General features: G+C 28.6%; 3 protein-coding genes across 4 annotated transcripts; 2 read left to right on the forward strand and 1 right to left on the reverse strand.

Annotated features, from left to right (window-relative positions):
* Positions 1-894: 894 nt before the first annotated feature.
* LOC115698004 (B3 domain-containing transcription factor VRN1) lies at positions 895-6254 on the reverse strand. 2 transcript variants are annotated; one of them, XM_061101761.1, is made up of 6 exons: positions 6016-6254; positions 5848-5919; positions 4245-4340; positions 3588-3969; positions 1902-2075; positions 895-1464 (listed from the first exon to the last, which is right to left on the reverse strand). In XM_061101761.1, exons 3-5 carry the CDS (start codon positions 4299-4301, stop codon positions 1993-1995), a joined length of 522 nt encoding a protein of 173 aa, XP_060957744.1. In that variant the 5' UTR covers positions 4302-4340; positions 5848-5919; positions 6016-6254; the 3' UTR covers positions 895-1464; positions 1902-1992. The 2 variants fall into 2 exon arrangements, with proteins under 2 accessions (XP_060957744.1, XP_030481041.1); XM_030625181.2 differs by having other exon boundaries at positions 1902-2096.
* Positions 6255-10344: 4090 nt separating this feature from the next.
* Positions 10345-13577, forward strand: LOC115697001 (eukaryotic translation initiation factor 3 subunit D). The gene is made up of 2 exons (XM_030623901.2): positions 10345-12216; positions 13249-13577. The coding sequence occupies exon 1, from the start codon at positions 10509-10511 to the stop codon at positions 12210-12212; it is 1704 nt and encodes a 567-aa protein (XP_030479761.1). The 5' UTR covers positions 10345-10508; the 3' UTR covers positions 12213-12216; positions 13249-13577.
* Positions 13578-19496: 5919 nt separating this feature from the next.
* Positions 19497-23285, forward strand: LOC115698308 (protein trichome birefringence-like 3). Its single transcript, XM_030625527.2, has 6 exons — positions 19497-20085; positions 20179-20410; positions 20754-20925; positions 21458-21657; positions 21755-21913; positions 22848-23285. The coding sequence occupies exons 1-6, from the start codon at positions 19887-19889 to the stop codon at positions 23182-23184; spliced, it is 1299 nt and encodes a 432-aa protein (XP_030481387.1). The 5' UTR covers positions 19497-19886; the 3' UTR covers positions 23185-23285.
* The last annotated feature ends 287 nt before the right edge of the window (positions 23286-23572 follow it).

Here is a 23572-nt window from a genome sequence, read left to right on the forward strand (position 1 = left end):
CGTATTATGAAATATTAGTATTATGTAATATTATAATTTAGAGAAAGAAAATAGAGAAGAGATGAGAATTTTCTGAGTGTTTTATTCCATTAGGTGATCTCCTATTTATACACATACAAGAGTCAAATATTAAAAAACTAAGAGAAAGGGAAACTAAGAAAAAAGGAATGTTGATTACATTAATGGTAATAAATAAAAAATTTGGACATCCACATAATTAATACTATTTATAACAGTATTTTAATTTTTATGTATTTTAATATTTTTGTATATTAAAAATTTTATTATAAATTTTTTTTATTATTAAGAGATTTTTCATCCCGTTCCTGCCCTCATTAGGGGATTTCTCGCCCCATCCCCGATTAGAATTAAAATCCTTAATAGAGATAGGGATGGGAGAAGCAATCCCGCCAATTCTCTCTCTGTGTGAATCCCTAGTTAAGCAAAATAAAAATTAAAAAAAACAAAAAAAACTCAAAGATTAATAAACAAAAACAAATCAAATGTGTGATGCCAATAAAACAAATCATATTAAAATATTTAAAAAACGTGTCAAGTAAAAAAAAATGCGCCATTTTGTGGAAAAGTGGCATAGTGTATATCTAGTCCCAACTCATTTTTTTTTTTTCCTAATTTTGAATGTATAGAAAAACTCATTTTAGGATATCATATAATACAACATTTCATATGCTTTTTTATAATTAAGAATAAATAAAATGCAGCCTCACCAAAATAACTTTGCAAATTATTGTACTTGTAAATTTTCTGAATCTCAAATTATTTCTTATATACATTAGAAATTAACCAATAACTAAAAACAATATTATTATTAGGTACGTCATAGATAGTTACCAGTTTTCTATATCATTTATTAAATTAAAATGTAACGCAAACCATGTATTTCTCAATTAAAAAGCAAAACAAACTCTCTTATTTGGATGTATAAATAAAGTAACAAATGAACATGATTAATAATGTCAAACCCACAAATAGTAGTGACAGCTGTAACTAATATAAGAAGCTTCATAATAACTCTAAACAAACACCATTGAGAAAGTACTCATATCATCCCTATAATATCTCTAAACAGACTCAACTTCAGTAAAAATATGTTCAATTCAAACTAATACAAAAGCTAAAGTTAGACTTAGAAGATAGACTAAAAGATAAACAAAGATAGACTTTATGAGAAACTGAAGATAATATCATCACTAAGAACTAAACTCTATTGTTTCTAATAATGGAGACTTTGAGCGAGGCTTGTTCCCTAGACACAAACTCGAAAATGCATGCATCTCCAGTGTTTACAGAGTTAGCCTCCAGAAAGGCAGCCCATCCTTTGGAAAAAAAGAAGCCACACTCACAATTTAGAAGTTTCACATCCCATTTCCTGCTCCCAACTTTAAGAGATATGATCTGAGTCTTTGATCCAAGATGACTCTTAATGAAACTATTTGGTAGACGCTGCAAAAACAGTAAGAAGAATTAGGCTAATTAGGATATTTGTCCCCTAAACTTTAACATGTACCAAATCATGCTTCCTAAATTTAACTATTTCATTCAATATTACTATTTCAGTGATTCTTTATGTACTAAATCATACTCCCCAGACTTTAATATCTACTAAATCATGACTCTCTAATTTTGACATGTACTAAATCATGCGCTCGAACTTCATTCATGTTAGACTTTTTTTATTAAAATTGGACAAAAATCCTTAAATCCAACAATTTTAATAGTTCAAGGGACATTTTTCACGACTTTAAAAATTCAGAGAGCATGAGTTGGTATATGTCAAAATTCGGGAGTAAAAATCTTAATTAGCCGAAAAATTACTATGGTTTTAGTTATCCCAAAACTCAGAAAGTCAATATGTAAGCTAAATCTACTAATAGACTCACCAAATTATAAGAACGACCGGTTTTATCCATTCTTATAATTCTTTTGAAAAAAGGATACTTTGAATAGAATTGGCTAGCCTCTTTGTAAGCTTTAGTATGTGTACTTATTATATGGTCCTTCATGCCTCCTCCTCTTTCCCTGCTTCATCTTCTTCAGTGTGTCATCTTTAGTTTCTGCACTAATCATAAACTTTGCTACATAAAAAAAACAGAAGCAATAAATTTTTAGGATTTTTTCATTTATAGTGTAAGATCAAATTTAATTCACAAATATATATATTATTGTACAATTGTAAACTTCTCTCAAAAACTCATTATATTTGCTATGTAGAATTCAAATTTCAAAGAAAGAACATTTTATAAACCCAAAGTTAGGGATCATAACATGAAAAGGGTTTCGAACATTTAATTACATTTACAGTTTATGTGAAAAAAATTTATTATTGTATTCTAGTAGCAAAAATAATTTAAAAATATAAATAATTTAACTTAAAACAAAAAAATAACCTGAAAACAATATAAACTCAAAATAGAAACAACTAATGGGTGACTATTCAATGGTTACATTTTTATTGTAATGGTTACATTTTTCAGATTATTAATAGGTAGACATTCTTTTTTTAGAATTATAATTAATTATTTTTTAAAATAATTAATTAAATATTTAACAAGACCTCTTTTAGCAATTAATATTTATATTTAAATTCTTACTCTAATTATTTTAATAATTAAGCCATTTCATTATAATATTTAGAATAAAATTTATTTTTTTACAAAAATTAAACTTCTTTTGACACAAATTAAAATTCTCTTCTTATAATAAATTTTTAAATAATTAATTATTTTTAAATGATATTTAATTATTTTGTTATAATTAGATGAACTAAGTATAAGGCCTCAAACTAGTAAATCGATAACAAGTGCAGTCATTTTTTTTTTCTAAAAAATTCTTCAACTTATTTCACTTTTTACTTTTTAAATATTTTAATAAAAAAATTAAATAATTAAGTGTAATAATTTAAAATTAAGATTACAAGTATAATAAAATTTAATTATGAAATTATATATGTATAATTTTAAATTATAAAAAGTTTTGCTATAAAATTTTAAATAATTTAAGTACAAAAAAATAAATTGCTAAAAGATCCTTATATAGTAATAAATTGTAAAAAATTAATTAATAATTATAATTGATTTAATTTTAAAATATAATTAATCTTAATTAAAGTTTTATTAGGAAATAAATTATTAGATTACTTTCAGGTTACAAGTTATTTATTATTTATTTTTATTTAATTTCTAAATTAATCACAATCATTTAATAGTAATCTAATGACTTAAAAAAATATAATCATGATGGTTACAATAAAAATGTAATCATATATAATTAGCATTGAAAATGAAAACACTTTAACTTCAAAATATAAATAACTCACGTTGAAAATAGAAATAACATAACCTCAAGATGGAAACAACTTTTATAAAAATAGAAACAACATAACCTCAAAATAGAAAAACTTTTATAAAAATAGCCGCATAATCTCAAAATAAAAACAACTTTTATAAAAAATAAAAAATATATAAGAAAAACATAAAAGTGAATAAAAAATTCCAAAATTGCCTAAATTTTTTAACACTCTATTTCTCATTATATTTCATATTAAGATATTTCAAGTTTTTACTTACCTTCATAAACCGAGTTAGAAACCGAGTCGGAATCCGAGTTAGAAGAACACTCCTCACTTGATGTTAAACGAATCACAGGTGCTTTGTCAATCTTCTTCCCATCAGAATGGAAAGGAAAGTGAGTGTAATCTATCTCACATGAAGTTTCATCTGTTATAGAAACATCAAACTTTGAATTCCCTCTATAATCAAATATCAGTAGATGACTATTAATTTTAATTATCCCATAATGTTGAACAAATTTTGGCCACTCTTTTTGTAAAAATATCTTGTTATCACGTCTAACCAAACCAATCTTCCATGTATGGCCACATGGAAGAACAAGGGATGCAAAACTGGCCAATGAATCTCCATACAATTTTACAAACTTGATTGGAAGAGCCTAAACATGAATCACAACCAGTATAGTTAGAAATGGCACATTTATTGAAAAATAAAAATAAAGAAAAACATGTGCACAAGAGAAAGAGTTTTCACATAACAAATGATTTCTCAATGCTTGAATGAAAGTAATTTGATGCATAAACATTCAATATTCACAAGTTTCAATACATATATTAAGTAAAAAAAACAATTTGATTATTATTGTTTATTTAATATATAACAAAACAGTTGGAGGAAAAATCTGAAAGAAACTATAGATATAAGAATGTTTACCAGTTGCATCTTTGAGTTTTCACTCCCAACAACCCTGACAAACTTAAAGCTAGCCATGGTTCAAGAAGATAACCCTTTCTCTTGCTTCTTTTGGGTCTGCACACAAGAAGTTGGAATAAATTTGAAAAAGGGGAAAATGTATTTCCACTAAAAAAGGAGAAAAAACGATACCCTATTAACTATTAACTACTAATAATCCATTAAATGAGAATAAATAGAGACATTTATATATCTCAGATCATATCCAGCATTCATATTAAGAAACAAAATCCGCTGATACAGGAAAAAAAAAGAGAAAAAAAATCACAAACACTAGTATGTGTAAATGTTTAGAAAGTAATGAGAGAAAGAAGCTCTTGATCAATATGATCAAAAGAGTTAAAGGATATAATTTATATATATCGTAGAGATGGACAGCAAGAGCCAAGAGTAAGCAACACAAGTTACAAAAGTACAGTTAGAACAACTAACAATTTTAAGTAACAGCATGAAAACATGAATACTGCTCTAAACAAAAATCTAATCAATTAAACATACCAGCAATACTAGAACAAATGCAAAGGAATAACATTTAAAAGGAATAACCTATAAAAACATAAGGAAAAGAAATTCCAAAGCAGATGCAATATTCATATGTTCATGTAAATATATTCTAAAACTCAAAAGTTGCAGGTAGTGCTAATCATGAGGTTTTCAGTTCATAAAGCAGTCTCACCAAATTAGTAAGATATCTCTAATGAAATGAAAATATAAAGATTCAGAAGCAATGCATACTTATACAATCATTAATTACTCAGATGGGAATACAATGAAAGGTTTGTTGCTTTGTGGAGAAATGGAAGTTTCATGAAGCTAATAAGCTCATGCCATATCTCTCTTGGGCACAGTTCAAAGGGAGAACTAGAAAGAAACTATCCTTTAGCTCTTAATCTTATACATGTGTGTATGGTTGTGAGGTTGCGGCTCGAAATTAAAGAGGCCATGAGATGCCATATTACACATATCTCAAAATTAAAGGCATTGCTACATGCTAGTTTTGAAGTCCAAAATTTATTTGCAAAACAAATGTGATGGATAGATAGAAGAAAAAGAACAATTTAGCTCAATATAACTTACTATTAACAGCACCAAACACATAATGATCTCCTATTTTTATACAACATCTTCCTCCATACAAAATCAAAAGATAAAGAGCACTCATTTTTATGGTTTCACCCAATTAATCACAGTAATAAAATTAAAAAGGACTGCTAAAGTTGACTATTCAGTATTCACTAATGCAGTAAGACATTTCCAAGGAACCCCAACAACAGAACAGACTTTTCTCAAGTGCATACTTTGCAAATTAGAATGTTAGTGTTCATATTAGTTTATTGTCAAAAGTAAAAAATCTATCAGAGATAAAATAGTAGTAATCACATTATAGTAGAGTCTCTACTCTTAGACTAAAAAAAAAACATAAACAGCAATGCAACACAATAAATTAATTCTTCTATTATCATATGATATAATTATTAAGAGCCATAAAACACAAAAGAGAAAGTAAGTAAACCTTTACTAATAACCAACTCAAGAATTTGAAGGCCCTGAGATGTGTCAATACCTTAAAACAATTCAATAACTTCTCTCCAAGCTTCCCAACTGCTGAAATGTTTTATGTTGGAATGAGAATAGTCTTTAGTATGGGGTTAAGAGTATGAGAAAATGTGTTGTTAATGGAGTTTTGAAACAAATGAAAAAGAAGGCAATAATGAATGAAAACAATAGTTACCATTTTAAGTAATCCCAATTGATAATGATAACCGATTTTGACAAATACGGATTGAAATTACAGAGGAAAATCAAATTTCTGAGTTTACCATGATCCTCAGACGTCATGAACTGGTGATTCGACTGCATTTTGACCTCGTTTCCAAGCCGGAGATTGGTTCTTTCCTCCATCGTACGAAAAAGGCGCCAGACAAAATAAAGTAATAAACCACTCTCTCTTAAAAAAAAAAAAATCAAATCAAATAATTTTAATAATTTTTTTACCGTTAAATAGGACTGTTTTATAAAGTTACTAATTATACTTTCTATTTTCTTAATAAAATGAATAATGTTGTATTTTTTTAAATGGTAAAAATAAGGTTGTGAGTATTTTTTTTTAATATAATTAATTTAAAAATAATTCCTAACACAGAACAGATTTAGAAAATATAAGTAGTTTTGTCATAACAATTTTAGATCGAATTATTATTAAATTTTATTTTGACAAAAAATTAATTCAGGATTATATTTGTACTATTTTGAAAAATACAGGGTCCATTTTATCATTTAACAAAATAAATAGTTCAATTAGTAACTTTTGCAAAACATATGGTCCAAAATGGTATTTACCAAATTTTTACTAAATATAACTTATAAATACTTTTTTTTTTTTTTTATAATCAAAGTACCAAATATAACATTACATAACTTATTAAAATTAGAGTTTCTAATACACATAATAAGATTATGACTTATAAAACTCGATGTAAATTAAGGAGTAATAAAATAAAAGTAAGAATTAAAATAAAAAATAAAAAATGGTATACATTCAAGGCCGATCCAAAATTGAAATGAGTCATAGATAAAAAAAAAAAAAATTAGCCCTTACTATAAAAATCAATAGTATTTTTAAAAATTATTTTATATATATTTTTTAAAATGTATTTTTTTATTTGGACCCCTAAAATTAGTAGGCTCTACGCGTGGGCCTAGTCCGTCTTAGCTTAGGGCCGGGCTTGTATACAGTATAATTTCCTCATATTTTTAAAAGGGGAATTCTATTGTGGTAAGTTGAAAAATACCTTTATTAATCAATTAATCAAATTTACCTTTAATTTTATATTTATTTGAAACATACCTCTTTTTATATGTATTGTACCCAAAATACTCTGACATAAGAGAGTTACATGGAGAGTATCTTGAAGTGACAGGGGCAAAATTGGTATAATGTTTAAAAAAAGAGGTAAAAATAATAGACTTTAAAAAAGAGGATAAAAATAAAAGAGGACAATATAAAAATAGTATGGAGTGTAATTTCCTCAATTCTATTTGTACCCCATAAAATGATAAATAATACACCCCATTCATTATTAAAGAAAATATAAACTTAAATAATTTTTAAAAATTACTCTTAATATTTTTTTAATGTTTTCGTCACATTAATTTATGTTAATTTCAATACTTATTTTGATTTTATTTTCATAATTTTTTTAGGGTAAATACCATTTTGGATCCTGTGTGTCACAAAAGTTACCAATTGGACCCTCTATTTTGTTAAATGATAAAATAGATCTTGTATTTTCTAAAATTATACAAATGAAACCCTGAACTGATTTTTTGTCAAAATAAAACTTAATAATAATATGATCTAGAGATGTTATGGCAAAACAGGTTACATATTCTGTATCTGTTCGCGTTATAAATTATCTTAAAGTTGGTTAAATTAAAAAATAAAATTGTTGAAAATTGAGCTCAAGGTCCTATTTTTACCATTTTAGAAAATATAGGGTTCATTTTGTCATTTAACAAAATAGAATGTCCAATTAGTAACTTTTGCAAAACACAGGGTCTCAAATAGCATTTGCCATTTTTTCTAACTCATGTATATATATATATATATATTTAATTTTTTTCTAAGAAAATTTCATATAATTTTTTATTTTAATTTTTTTGTCATAATATTTAAAATATATTTTATTTTTATTTGATAGGTATATTTTTTTAAAATATGAATTGAAAAAAAAAAAAAAATTTAGTACAATTAAAGATATAAATTTTATATAAAATAAAAATAATTAAAATGGGGGGTCTTTAAGAATTTTTGGGGTGTAAATAAAATTTGTCTTTTAAAACTGTAATTTTTTTTCCAATTTCGTCATATATTCTGTTATTGTCTTAAATAAGGCTCATATATAAGGTCTAAAATTTAAATTATTCTCGATGAAAACATTTAATATTAGTTACTTTTAAATTTTCTTTTAATAAATTTAAAATAAAATTTGTACTGTCGAACTCAAAACTTTTAGGTGCCGTTTGGTAACACTTTTGTTTTTAAATTTTTTAATCACAAAATGAGAGTAAAATTTTTGTTTTTAAAAAATTTATTTTTGAAAAACAAAAACGCGTTCTGTAACCACTTTTGTTTTTCAATTTTAAAAACAGAAAACAAAAGTGTGTTCTGTAAAGTTCATTTTTATTTTTATTTTTTGATTTTATTTAAGTCGGATCTAAGTCCGGGGTCGGATTCGGGTTCAAGTCAAAAGTCGGGTTCAGCGCCAGGGCCGTGGGGAGGGGATTTGGGTACGGGTCTGGTCGTAATCCAAAAGATTGATTAAGAAAAAAAAAACTGTTTAAAAAAATATTGAAAGTAATTTTTTTTGTTTTTAAAATTTTGATTTCTAATTATAAAATTGAAAAAGTAAAAACAGTTTTATAGAACATGTTTTTTAAAAATATTTTCACTTTTCTACTTCTAAAAACAGAAAACTGATTAAAAAAGTGTTACCAAACGCCACCTTAGCACTTATGTGACTATTTATCCTTAGAGCATCTCTAATATTGTGTTAAATAGGTGGTGTATTGTTAGTTTTTAGCACTTCTCAATAAAAAGCTTCTCCAATAGTGTGTCATAAGTTATGCCAAATTTAGCACATGCTAAATATTGGGCCAAATTTGACATAAGATGTAGTTTGTGTCAAATTTGATACACAATAAATGCTACTTTTTTAATTACATTTTTGCCATTAAATGTTAATGAAATACTTTAATACATATATTTACAATATTCCATTAGTAGTTTTTTTTTTAAAATATTTAATTTATTATTTGTAATTAATGATACTTTACTTTTTAGACCAACATACTTCTTAAGATGTTATTATGCATTGGAGCAACATAACAAATATTGTGCTAAATATAAAATTTATTTATTTATTGTGCTAAATTTAACATAGTATTTATATTTTGCATTAGAGATGATCTTATAAAAGGTGTTCATCAAACCGCTCAAATTATCTGCACCACAAAAAGATGCGGCTTGAAATTCTTTGTAGTGCGGTTGCGGTTTGAATTTTTCCTAAACCGTGCGGTGTGGTGTAGTTTGCGATTTTGGATTATTAATATGCGGTTTAAATCATACCGCATCGCACATTATAAAATACTGATTTTTATACTTATTTAGGTCCAATATGTGAATGTCCAATCCAAAGTCCATTAATTATTATATTATTTAAACTTAATTATTTTTTTTCATATTTATTTTCAAATCTTATGGTATTTTTGACAAGTGTGGCTCAAGTTTAATTGTATTTGTGATATTTTATTTATTGGTGATACCACAAAAACCGCACCGCACCGCACCATCTTTTGCAATGCGCTTTCAACAATATTTTAATTTCATGGTGTTGGTATAGTTTAGAAGATTGGTTTGAAAAAATAATCAAAAACTACACCAGCACCGCAAACACCCTATTATATATAATAAAAAATTTTGTCATATAAAAGAAAATTGTGGGTTTGTTAGCTTTCGGGTTTGGGTTGGGTTGGGCTTCTGTGTTAGCTGGCAGCCCATCAACTAAATTTTATTCTTTTTAATAATAATAATAATAATAATAATATAGGCTAATTAGTAATTTTTCCCCCGAATTTTGACATTTACTAAATCGTGTCCTCTGAACTTTTCTGGCTGTTAAAAATTCTCCCTGAGCTATTGAGATTCTTTAATTTAAGGACTTTTGTTTAATTTTAGTAAAAATATTCTACTATGATGAAAGTTCAGGGAACATAATTTAGTACATATCAGTTTGAGGGACATAATTTGATAGATATCAAAATCTGGGGAGCATGGTTTAGTACATAAACAATCACTGAAACAGTAAAATTGAATGAAATTAGACAAAAGTCTTTAAATTTAACTATCTCAATAGTTTGGGAGAAATTTCTAACAGCCAAAAACATTTAAAGACACAATTTAGTACATGTCAAAGTTCGAAAAAAAAATTACTAATTAACCATAATAATAATAATAATAATAATAATAATAATAATAATAATAATAATAATAATTATAGTTTGTTGAACGAGGAATGATAGTTATCACATGCAAGACACGTGACAGTTTTATCTCTATTGTCTACTCTCTTCTCTTCTCTAGTCCCCTCCATAACCCTAACCCTAAACAACGACAACCTCCTCAGTCCTCACCAACAGCAGAACCCTAGCAGAGTGATTACAGCCATGGTTGACGGCGGATTCGAGGTGGGAGTGGTTCCTTTCAACCCAGATGGCTGGGGTCCCATGGAAGCAACCTCCACATCTGCCGCCTCCTCTAACCTCCCTCTCAACGTTCCTTTTGCCCCATTCTCTCGCTCTGACAAAATCGGCCGAATCGCCGATTGGACCAGAAACTTCAACAACCAGTCCAGGCCCAAGAATCAACCCTCCGATTCAGCCTTTGATTTCTCTAACGACGATTCCTTCCCCGGTTACGCCGACGACGACGCTTCCTTCAGATTGGTCGACGGGAAGCCTCCTCCGCGCCCCAAATTCGGACCCAAGTGGAGGTACCAGCAGCAACGGCAGCTCCCTCAGCGACGCGACGAGGAGGTCGAGGCACGGAAGAGAGAGGCCGAGAAGGAGCGTGCACGCCGTGACCGTCACTACAACAATAACAGGTCCAATGTCAACCAGTTTAGGCGTGAGGCGGCTGTGTTCAAATCGTCTGTGGATATTCAGCCGGAGTGGAATATGCTCGAGCAGATTCCCTTCTCAACTTTCTCCAAGCTCTCCTTCACTGTTCCCGAGCCAGAGGACCTTCTTCTCTGTGGCGGCCTAGAATTCTATGACCGGTCGTTCGATCGTACTGCTCCGAAGAACGAGCGCCGTCTTGAGAGGTTCAAGAACAGGAATTTCTTCAAAGTCACAACCACTGATGACCCAATTATCCGAAGGCTTGCTAATGAAGATAAAGCCACAGTCTTTGCTACTGACACTATTCTGTCCTCTCTTATGTGCGCGCCCAGGTCTGTGTATTCATGGGATATTGTGATCCAGCGAGTTGGGAACAAGTTATTCTTCGATAAAAGAGATGGGTCGCAGCTTGATTTGCTTTCTGTTCACGAGACCTCTCAGGAGCCTTTGCCCGAGGCTAAGGATGATATCAATTCTGCCTATTCTTTGAGTGTTGAGGCTGCTTATATCAACCAGAATTTCTCTCAGCAAGTCTTGGTTAGGGACGGTAATAAGGTCACCTTTGATGAGCCTAATCCTTTTGCTAATGAAGGAGAGGAGGTAGCTTCGGTGGCTTACAGATACAGAAGGTGGAAGCTTGATGAGAACATGCATCTTGTTGCTCGATGCGAGGTTCAGAGTGTTGTTGAGGTCAACAAGCAGAGATCTTTCCTCACCTTGAATGCTCTTAATGAATTCGATCACAAGTACTCTGGTGATTGGAGGCAGAAGTTGGAGAGTCAGAGGGGTGCGGTTTTGGCTACTGAGCTTAAGAACAACGCTAATAAGTTAGCTAAATGGACTGCACAAGCCCTTCTGGCCAGTGCAGATTTGATGAAGTTGGGATATGTTTCGAGGGTGCATCCTCGTGATCATTTCAATCATGTCATTTTGGCTGTTGTTGGATACAAACCGAAAGAGTTTGCAGCTCAGATCAATCTCAACACTTCAAACATGTGGGGCATTGTGAAATCTATTGTGGATTTGTGTATGAAGTTGAAAGAGGGCAAGTATGTTCTCGTGAAGGATCCTTCTAAACCTCAAGTTAGAATTTATGAAGTGCCTACTGATGCTTTTGAGAATGATTACGTTGAAGAACCACTGCCCGAGGACGAGCAAGTACAGCCCCTTGCTGAAAATGCTGATGTTGTTGAGGCTGCAACTGATGCTGCAGTTGATGTGGAAGATAAGCCAGTTGAAGCTGAAGCTTGATTAGGTAGTTTTTCTACTACTACTAGCTGTCTACTTTATTTCTATTGACCCGTGTTTCTAGTTTTGTGTTGATTTCACTTACAATGATTTCTGCTTTAGATAAACAATGTGTTGATATTGGTTTCGGTATAATTAGATTTGTAAGGAAGTGGTAGTTACTGACTCTAGTAATCCATCAGTACACTTGTCTTTAGAAGGTTTTGCATATATTGATGCATGGTGTTGAGGCTTTGTAACCTAGCATTGTTATGGTTATCGGGTAATACAAGCAAATATATGACATAGAACTGTGTTAGTATAATTTATATACACAATCACGCATAAAGGAGTACTGTACTGCTTGCTGCTCCTCATTCTCTTAGGGTTTAATATTTGAGCATGGCTATTTCATTTTAACTGGATTGGGTTCCTGATGTTGAAATTGTTATAGTGGATTCTTCAAATCTTATAATTTGTTTAAAATGGGAGCCTTCCTTTCATTGTTGAATTGATCCAGTTCATCATGTTTGATTTTTTTAGGGGTCTGTTAATTTTAGTTAAAGTAATAGTCTCTCTTTCGTTGATAGCTGTATTAGTGTATTTGATTCCTCATTTTAGATTTTGTTAGCTGATTCTTCAAGGCCTTAGCTCTTTCTTTCGCAGTCAACTGGATTTGATTTGTGAAGTAAGATTTTGTCAGAGGAATCTTCAACTATCTTTAAATTTGATTACCATATCTTTAAAATGAATCTTCAAGTTTCTTTTTTATTCGAGTTCAACGAGCATTGCTAGTACCATAATTGGTTAGCGATTTTTTATAATATTTATAAAAGTAAAACAAGTGGGACTCAATATTAAGTTACACCAATATCGATATTACACATCGTGTTACTAGGCACCATGGGTGCCCTTTAGCATCGAGTTCAATAGGTCAAGTTGAATTTATTTTTATCTTTCTTAATTTTAGTTGGCATGCATTGTTTAGATTTAAATTGTTGATGTTCAATTATCAGCTGCTCATAATGGAAAACAAATGATTATTGTTTTTTTTTTACAGAGATAACAGAAGGTGGTATGAAATGAACAGAAGCAGCAGCAGCAGCAATGTTAGTAATGAGAATCATAAGATAACAAAGGCTTCATTTTTGTTTATTTATCATTGTCTTCTCTTTTTTTTTTTGAAAACCCTGTAATAGATATCTCAAAAGAGTACACTTTCTTTTCTAGTTGTCTACTTTATTATTTCTGTTGATTTGTTTTTTTCTTTTCGTGTCATACTATGCTATACTATAATAATGTGGTGAGTGTGACTGAAGTTTTTGACCAATGATTGATCTCTTTTGCTAGTTTTACTTTTGAGAAATGCTAAAAGGCACATTCATATTAGTATTGGCATTGGTAAATATCCCATCTAGGCACTGGTAGCTTGTAGCAATGCTGCTATGGGTTGTACATATACAAACACAGGTTCTTCTTGCCTATGTTTGAATATTTTGGGAATTTGAGTTTCAAAATAATATCTTATTTTGTTTTAATTTTTCAAGTAAAAGCTTTTCAAATGTGTATTTAGTATTTACATTACAGCCGTTCAAAAAAATTTACATTTACGAACTTCTTTGTTTTTTTTTTAAAAGTAGAATGAATAATTAAAAAAAAAGATTTGCAGTGAAAAGTTTAGTGAGAGCTTAATAGGAAATCATAAAACACTTATCAAGAGAGAATGGGAATTTACAAAAATACTGGAATTTGAGTTAACTTTTACAAAAATACTGTCACATGGAAATTTTTTCAAAAATACTGTATTTTTATAAAACACCAGTAAAACACAAAGCAGAACAACTCAAAACAACAGTAGAATACTAGTAAAACACCAGTAGAATACCAATGAAAACTTAACTAGTATACTGCAGTATGAAACTTATAAAAAAACACAGTAAAAAAGTAAAAAATACCGCCTCACAGTATTTTTGTAAAAAAATGGCAAAAATTAGTATACCATGTAAATTTCCCATAAATTTAAGAGAAGAGAGAGAGAGATTGGGTTGGGGTAGGTAGGGGTGTTCATATAATTTGTACTGACCAAATCATTTGAGATTGGATCAAATAAATTTGGTGTAAATGATTTGGTCAATTTGGACCGCCTATAAATTTTTGGTTCGGTCACGGTTTTAACATTTTTGGTAATAGTTTAAACTAAACTAATTCGTATAATTATTTTATATATATTTAATATATATATATATATATATATATATATTGGACAAATGTTGATATTTGAGAACAACTTGAGATAAAATATTGAAATTGACTTATGTGGTATAGTTCTTCCAAATAAAAAGGTCTCCAAAAGTCATTTCAGAAAAGTAATTTGTGTTCCGGAAGGTTGTTCTCGGACAACTTTCTTGCTATCCAGGAAGAAATCTTGTGGAATGATAGTTGTCCTCTTCGAAGGTTGTTCTCGGATGACTATCATGTCCACTTTGGGTGTAGTCTTCAGGAAAGGTAGTCCTCCAGAAAGGAGTTCTAGAAGGTAGTCCCGAATAGTCGACTCTGACTGGTTCGTTCCTATCCAGGATGGTCTTTCAGCGAGTGCCTTGATATGTGACTCCAAGAGCCTTCATACTCACTCCCGAATGCACTCCTACTTATGCTAACATGGATATCTCGCTCAAAGGATAGTTGGTTAAGTTAATTTTTACCTAACTTAACAACCTAAGTTTTTACAGCCACTGACTTTAGGATCTTGTTCTTAAGCCTACATATACAACTAACACTTATCATTTTAGAGATATCGATCAGGTTGAGAGAGAGAGAGAGAGAGAGAGAGAGAGAGAGAGAGAGAGAGAGAGAGAGAGAGAGAGAGAGAGAGAGAGAGAGAGAGAGAGAGAGAGAGAGAGAGAGAGAGAGAGAGAGAGAGAGAGAGAGAGAGAGAGAGAGAGAGAGAGAGAGAGATTGGGTTTGAGTTTAGTAAAAAGAATCTTCTATAAATGAAGAAAATTCTTGGGTAAGAGTGTGAAAGTTAAACACTTTGAGAGAACTCATCATGAAATTGATCTCGACTGAATTGTACTTGTTCTTGCTTAATCAATAAAGATGATTTGTTGTTCTAGAACTGAAATAGAGCCATAGATCACATCGATCTATTGGACTTGAATCAGTATATATCTTGAAGTTGATTTCTATTGTTTTATTGCCTTAATTGTTTCTGGTTTTCCATACCTAGTTTTACAAAAAAACAATTGCTTACTTTGAGAGTCGGCTCAAAGAAAAGATTAATGACTCTAAATTGAACTCTCAATTTTTTAAGCTCTTATTCTTTAAACATTCTTGTTTAAACCATTCAATCTTCGACCTTTTAATGACAACTCTAATTAAGTATTTTCTTGATTTCAATTTACTTATTTTGAATTACTTCATCGATTTGACTGTTAGTTAATTAACCGACACTACCCTAGTGTCCCGAAAACTTTACAACATTCTTCCTTTTTGTTATTTGCAAAAACAAAAAAATAATTAAAAAAATGTATATTGAATGAAACCACCGAATCTCTCCCTCTAATTAAAAGAGATTTAGAGATTTTAATGATCCCAAATGACATCGTCATGTTAGAAGGAAAATCTCCACCCCATTAAAAGTATATACTCATAAGTTCCATAGATAAAATTTTCATTCTACAATCCAATTCCAAAGTCTATTCTTACCCATCATAAAACCAACTAACATATTTATTATTTCCTTAATAAATTCTATCTATTGAAAGGCATTGTAATTGTGGGAACCCACCCAAATTACTATAATTAATAATTATAATGTTTTAATTTCCTTTTCACAAATTAATTCTAAATTATATCAAATTATGATACCTATTTAATGATTTAAAATCTTTGGAGTAAAATAGCAACTAAACTTAGTGTGTTGCCAAAATATAATGGTACCAGCAATATATTAGTGACTATAGGTTGTGATTGATGTCAAAAAACAAATTAGGTTAAAGTCCATTTTCCAAGCAACAACATTGAAATTCTTCACATTTGACAAATGTTGTCATCATCAATTAAATTTTACCCAATGTAGATGATGTTGATACTTGATCATTTAAGACTCTTTTATTGGTCACAAAAACTACTTTAAACAGCCCTTAATTATTGCAATATATTTTTTTGTTCAATTAAATCAAATTTATTATGTTTAATTTATTTGTTTAAGGATGTTTACATTTCCTATTTTGCATGTTTTGTGGGTTATCACATCAACATCTCACAATTTAAGGTACACAAATTACTATTACTTATATATATGTAATTAATATGTCCCCTTAATAATTATTTAGTTACTAAATAGTCTTTTTTTTATTAAATTATAACGGAAATATAATCATGTAGCAAGGGACATGACTAACTAAATAGTTAGCACTGCACTAACTTTTTGCAATAACTATAGAAAATAAATAGTATTATTGACCAAAATGAACATGAGTAAAGCTAAAAAATTTACATTAATTTATGAATAATTAGCTTTTTTAGTCCCTGTACTTATGACACTATACTATGATGCCCCTTAATTTATAAGTGTAGTTAAAAATACCCCCTAAAATATATCAGTTGGAATAGTATAATCCTTCTATCTAATTCTGTTAAAATTGACTAAAGTTGATTGTTAAATTAATAATGTGGCATTATACATAGATAGTAGTTGAAAAATTATATACCATTAGGAAAATAAATTACAATCACAGGAAAAAAAAAATGAAAAATAACATCCCAAAAAATAGAATATCATTACCTTAATTTTCCAAAAATCCCATGTTCTTTCTAGTGATATTCATCTCTTCAAAAAATAGAATATCATTACCTTAATTTTTCTAATTTGAACTGCTAAAAAATGATTGGAATTATTTTAATAAAATTATTTTTATTAAATTTTTTTAAAAGGTTATGAAATCATTTTTTAATCATCTTTCATTGTCAGTTATTATGCCACCTCATAGTCAATTTTCCCTCTAAAAATAGATGAAATTACTACTCTATCATTTGTTATAATACCGCATCATCTATACAAACGGTATTTTTAAACAAAATAAACAGAAGGACTAAATGTATGCATATAAAATTATACAAGGACTATTTGTAACAAGCTGAATAGATTAAGGAGCATAATAGTATAGTGTCATAAGTACAGGGGGTAAAAAAGATAATTATTCTTAATTTATAGCATATTTAGTTTAGTGATAAACTTCACATTAATATAAGGGTTTTAGATATATATTATCACATGAAAAAACATGTTTAGAATAATCATATGAAATTTAGATTTTTTATTCTTTATAATAATAAAAAGAAACAATGCTACTATATATATATAGAGACCTTAATTACCACCTTGAAAGATATATGAAAACTTCATATTTATTTAGCTTAATTAATTATATGAAGTAAAGAAATCAAGAAAAGTTAGAAGGTCTACTTAAGAGCCAACCCCACTTATAGGGCCAAATGTTCTAAGAGTGATCTTTAATTGTGGGATACATAATCATATGCAAAATCATTGGCAAAGATAATAATATATATATAAAATATTAAATAATTAGTACAATAAATTACATATATATATATATATATATATAAGTTTATATCACCATGTGTTCTTTCATCATCTTCTCGTTAAATGGTAATTACAACTAGAAAAGGGACTTCGTAGTTTGCTTTTAGTACAGTATTAGGTGATGGATTAAGGCTTTGTTAAGCAATATTTTTTATTATATGTTTTTTCAAAGCAAAATGAGTACATGGAAATATTTTTTGAGAAAACTTATCATGTGTTTCAATATTTTATTTGAAGTACATGTAGTAATTGTCAAACATGTCTTAAAAAATATTAAGAAAGATAAACAACTATATATAATATTTCATTTTTTAGAGTCTATAACAAAATATTGTATATAAAATATGTACATTCCAAATATTTCATAATGAAGCAATATGCCTTTAAAGTAGTGTTGTAAATTTGTACGGGTCTGATTTATATTTTCTATAATTTTTAAAATATGAGTCGTGTCGTATCGTATTATGCTAATATTTTTAAACGGTAGGTTTGGCATGGCCAGTAGGCTCAGTATATTTGTGTCATATTCGGATTCGTGTCGTATTTTGCTCGTACTAGCTTTTTTTGTTTAAAAAGATCAACCCGTTTTAATATTTAGGCTCGAAAAATTCATGTTTTATTTTTTTATTTTTTTTTTACAATTAATAAGTTAATTACTAAATTACATGTATATTTTATAGTTTCAATTAGATTTATATAATTTTTTTTTAAAATAGGTATCATATAAAAATATAATTAAAATTATTAGAATTTAAGTATTTATTTATAAATATTCAAATTTTTATGTAACACCTTATAGATAAATTAATATATAGTTTTAGTTTTATATTTTTAGTAGTTTTAATTATAATATCATAATATTCAGTGTTATGTTTAAATTTTATTATTATCATAACTTATTTTTAATTAATAAATACATATATTATTATTATTATTATTATTATTATTATTATTATTATTATTATTATTATTATTATTATTAAGTTATAGGATTTTTTTAAATATTTCATGCTGTGTTTTTTGGGCTTATCGTTTATTGTGCATTTCAGGTTGGACTATTCGTACTTATGTGTTGTGTTTTTTGTGTCGTGTCATGCTTAATTACATATTTTTTGAATCGTGTCGTGCCAATTTATAGTATCGTACCGTGTTATTTCAAGTCCATATTTTTTGTGTAATTATACTCGTACTGATTTCATGCCATGTTAAAAAACTCGACATGTATTTACATCACTACTTTAACCTTAAACCAATACTATTAATGAGGTCATTCAATTTACATAATCAAACAAAAATTTGTTTCTTAAACTATAAAAGAAAATAATAAACACACACACAATTCATAGAGTTTGAATTGTTTTGTTTTTGTTTCTTTTACATATATGTATACAATAGACTTGAAAGTGAAATGTCAATATTCAATATCAAAACCCTTTTTCTAAAAAAAAGATTCAAAATTGAAAAAGATGGTATGGTGACAAAAAGTATATGATATGTACAATATGTTAGTCAATGTGCCTATATAAGTATAAACATATACATTAGTTTTCGTAAGAGAATCAAAATGGTTGATAGGACAAATCCTCTAATCCAAACAAATTTTTGTAATGTAATTTTTTTTTTCCAAAAGTCCATGAGAAAGAAAGGTATAGAGAATGGTTTCAATGTATTACTAAATATACATTACAAAAAAAAATTATTTTATTTTTCCTTACCTAATTATAAAGATTCTTCTAATATGAAAGCTATAGCTATAGTTGTTAGATCATCATCAAAATCCCACTACATGGATATATAAGAAGGGAGCCCAAGATGTAATCCTTCCAACTCATTCTAACACCAATTATAGCCTTTTTTTTAATATACATATTTTCTTTCTATTCCAAAAAGAATAGAAAAAAAAGGTAATAACTACACAACCATACAATGCTTTAGCTTTACTCCTACTCAAACCATTCATATATAATATATTCTTCATACTAAAAACCTTTCACAATAATAATCCCTCATGATCATTCTATTCTATCACACTTAATTAATAAGCTTATACAATTTTCTCTTCTCTTCTTCTTCTTCTTCTTCTTAAGAGAATAATGAGTTCAATACCATCTCAAGTTTCAACCAAAATGAAAGCTTATTATAGATCAAAGCTTCCTTTACCTATAATCACCACCATAATATGTATCATTGCTTTTGTTCTTCTTCTCTTCACTGAAAGACTTAATTTTCTTACTTCAAACTCAATTCTAAGTGCCAAGACATGTTCAAGAAGAGTTGGTTTAAAAAAATCAAGTAAGCCCTCAAATAATTCTATAGAGATTTTTAGTTATTTCATACAATTTTTTTATGAGCTAATGTTTTGGTTTTTTCTTTTTTTTTTATTAGGTGAGAAAACAGAGAGAAAAACAGAGGATTTAATAGATGATAGGTTTGACTTTGACCCTGAAGAATGTAATGTTGCTAATGGAAAATGGGTGTTCAATAGTTCAATTGAGCCTTTGTACTCAGATACAAGCTGTCCATATCTTGATAGACAAGTCTCATGTGTCAAAAACGGCCGGCCGGATTCCGATTACCGCCACTGGGAATGGCAGCCGGAAGATTGCACCTTGCCAAGGTTTCTTGCACTATATTACAATTTTCTTATACTATCTTTAAAAGTTAAATTTTGGTGGTGAAAGAAAAAAATAATAAAAATATAAGAAGAAAATTAGAAAATAAAAAAAATTCTCGTATTTGGTATAGAAAGAAAATTATATGAAAAATTTTATTTTCTTAAAAAAAATCATACCATACAGATTAATTTAATTAATGTGGAAAAAAAAGATTTAATATGTGACATGAACTCTTATTTTTATTTTTTTTAACTATATGGTTATGCATGGAGTTGATATAAGTTGGGATTTAATAGATTTGTTGTTTTAAAAATATAATAAAATAGAGTTTGATGTACTAAACAGGTTTGATCCAGAAGTTGCTCTTAAGAAACTTAGAGGGAAAAGGGTTTTGTTTGTTGGAGATTCATTGCAAAGGGGTCAATGGCAATCTTTTGTGTGTTTGGTTGAGTCTATAATTCCTAAAGACCAAAAATCTATGAAACGAGGTCGTTCTCATTCTGTCTTCACAGCCAAGGTATTATTATTATTATTAAGGTACCCGCATAAGTACTAAAATTTTGAAAGTTTGTAAATTACATAAATTTAATATTTATTTTTAGCAACATAAATACTTATTGTTTGTAAAATTATAATTTTTTTTTCTAATTTCATCAGTAAAAACTCTATTATTGTCTTAAATAGGGCACATATAAAATCTAGATTCTAAATCATTGTTTCTAAACAGAAACATGTAACATTAGTTATTTTCAAATGTTCTTTTAATAAATCCAAAACAAAATTTGTACTGACGAAACGGAAGGAAAATTACAGTTTTACAAATATTGGGTACTTAATACTTATGCTACTAAAAATTAACATGAAGTTTATGCGCTTACAAAATTAAAATTTTAGATATTTATCCCACTATTTACCTTTATTATTATTATTATTGTTTGAGTAAATTGGATTCATTTTTTAATTTGGTTCCATGCTTGGAAACGTTGCACTTCAAATTTGTACATAATATTAATAACAATGTGTACATATACATGTATGTGTATGTATAGGAGTATAATGCTACAATCGAATTTTATTGGGCACCATTTCTGGTGGAGTCGAATTCAGATTTACACATAGTAGCAGATCCAAAGAAAAGGATTCTAAAAGTTGACTCAGTAAAAAAGCATGCCAAGAATTGGGTGGGAGTTGATATTCTTCTATTCAATACTTATGTTTGGTGGATGAGTGGTCTCAAGATCAAGTCATTGTGAGTTGTTTATTTATGTATTTTTTTTTCTTTTTGGTTATATTTAAATAATAAATACATAAATATTGATATGAATTTCAATTGAGTGTGAAAATAGATGGGGTTCATTTCCAAATGGTGAAGAAGGATATGAAGAACTGGATGCACCAGTGGCTTATAGAATAGCTTTGAGAACTTGGGCCAATTGGGTTGACACAACCATTGATCCAAACAAGACTCGAGTCTTCTTTACCACAATGTCCCCTACACACCAAAGGTATCTCTCTCTCTCTCTCTCTCTCTCTCTCTCTCTCTCTCTCTCTCTCTCTCTCTCTCTCTCTCTCTCTCTCTCTCTCTCTCTCTCTCTAATCCATATAAGACTTTAGTCACAATTTCATGATAGAAAAAATTATATTTTGATAAAACACAAAATAATAATAATAAGGCTAATTAGAACTTTTGCTTCCCGAACTTTGACATGAATCAAATCATACCTCCTGTCCTTAAATTATTGAGATTGTTGAATTTAAGGACTTTTGTCACATTTTAGTAAAAAAAATTAACATGAATCAAAGTTAAGGAGACATGATTTGATACATGTAAAAGTTTGAAGACATGAATTGACAGAAGTCTGATGAGCATAATTTAGGATATGAAAATCACTAAATTAGTAAAATTGAATGAAATTGGAATAAAATCTTTAAATCCAACAATCTCAAGGGAAATTTTTAATGGTAAAAAAAATTCAGTAAAAATCCTAATTATCCTAATAATAAAATATTTTCTTCTCTTTTTCTCCTTAAATTATTGAGATTGTTAGATTTAAGAATTTTTGTCTAATTTTAATAAGAAAAGTTTAACATGAATTAAAATTTAGAGGATATGATTTGATACGTGTCAAAGTTTGAAAGACATGAATTGGTAGAATTAAAATTTGAGGAGCATAATTTAGTGCATGGACAATCACCGAATTAATAAAATTGAATAAAAGTTCTTAAATCTAACTATCTCAATAATTCATGAGAAATTTTTAAAAAATTTAGAAGACATGATTTGACACATGTTAAATTTCAGAATAAAAATTCTAATTAACCTACTAATTGTGCACCTAGACAAACTTGATTAACTAAATTAGACAACAAGTAACAATCATATACAAGTTGTTCAATGATTTATTTCTTTTAACATAAAGTTTTGATATTTAATGACAGAAATGCAGATTGGAGTGATAAAGGAGGAATAAAGTGCTACAATGACACAAAACCAGTAAAGAAAAAAAGTCATTGGGGAAGTGGTTCAGATAGAAGAGTAATGAAAGTTGTATCAGATGTAATTGGAAGAATGAAAACACCTGTTTCTGTACTTAATGTTACTCAAATCTCTGAGTATCGAGTCGATGCACACACCTCTGTCTACACAGAAACAGGTGGAAAACTCTTGACTAAGGAACAAAAAGCTGACCCTCTTCACCATGCTGATTGTATTCATTGGTGTCTTCCTGGTGTTCCTGATACTTGGAATCAAATCTTCTTAGCACATCTCTTGTAGCCATATTTTTATATCATTTCTTCATCTCTTTGAATTTTCATGATATGCTGAATTGCAAAGGAAACAAAAAATTTAATTGAATATAATGAATTTTGTCTTCATTTTTTGCCTTTTTAAATAATGATTCGATTAATCATGAGTAAATATTTTGTATTTTACAAAAATTATTGATTGGACTTTGTTAAATGATAAAATAGACTATGTATTTTCTAAAATGATAAAAATAGGACATTGAGCTTAATTTTCGATATTTTTTTTTCTAATTTAACCAACTTGAAGATGATTCCTAACACAAACCGATACAAAAAATGTAAATAGTTTTATCATAACACCTCTAGATTAGATTATTGTCTAATTTTATTTTGACAAAAAATTAGTCAATTTCCTA

Source organism: Cannabis sativa, chromosome 7, assembly GCF_029168945.1.
Source record: "Cannabis sativa cultivar Pink pepper isolate KNU-18-1 chromosome 7, ASM2916894v1, whole genome shotgun sequence".
Taxonomy (NCBI): domain Eukaryota; kingdom Viridiplantae; phylum Streptophyta; class Magnoliopsida; order Rosales; family Cannabaceae; genus Cannabis; species Cannabis sativa.

What these genes read in the sequence shown, in the direction of transcription:
- LOC115697001 (XM_030623901.2), top strand. Translation starts at nt 10,509, where the DNA reads ATGGTTGACGGCGGATTCGAGGTGGGAGTGGTTCCTTTCAACCCAGAT.
- LOC115698308 (XM_030625527.2), top strand. Translation starts at nt 19,887, where the DNA reads ATGAGTTCAATACCATCTCAAGTTTCAACCAAAATGAAAGCTTATTAT. An exon ending in AGTTGGTTTAAAAAAATCAA is followed by an intron (nt 20,086 to 20,178) that starts GTAAGCCCTCAA and finishes TTTTTTTATTAG; the next exon opens with GTGAGAAAACAGAGAGAAAA. An exon ending in ATTCTGTCTTCACAGCCAAG is followed by an intron (nt 20,926 to 21,457) that starts GTATTATTATTA and finishes GTGTATGTATAG; the next exon opens with GAGTATAATGCTACAATCGA.
- LOC115698004 (XM_030625181.2), bottom strand. Translation starts at nt 4,301, where the DNA reads ATGGCTAGCTTTAAGTTTGTCAGGGTTGTTGGGAGTGAAAACTCAAAG. An exon ending in AAAACTCAAAGATGCAACTG is followed by an intron (nt 3,970 to 4,244) that starts GTAAACATTCTT and finishes ATTCATGTTTAG; the next exon opens with GCTCTTCCAATCAAGTTTGT. An exon ending in TTCTAACTCGGTTTATGAAG is followed by an intron (nt 2,097 to 3,587) that starts GTAAGTAAAAAC and finishes TTTTTTATGTAG; the next exon opens with CAAAGTTTATGATTAGTGCA.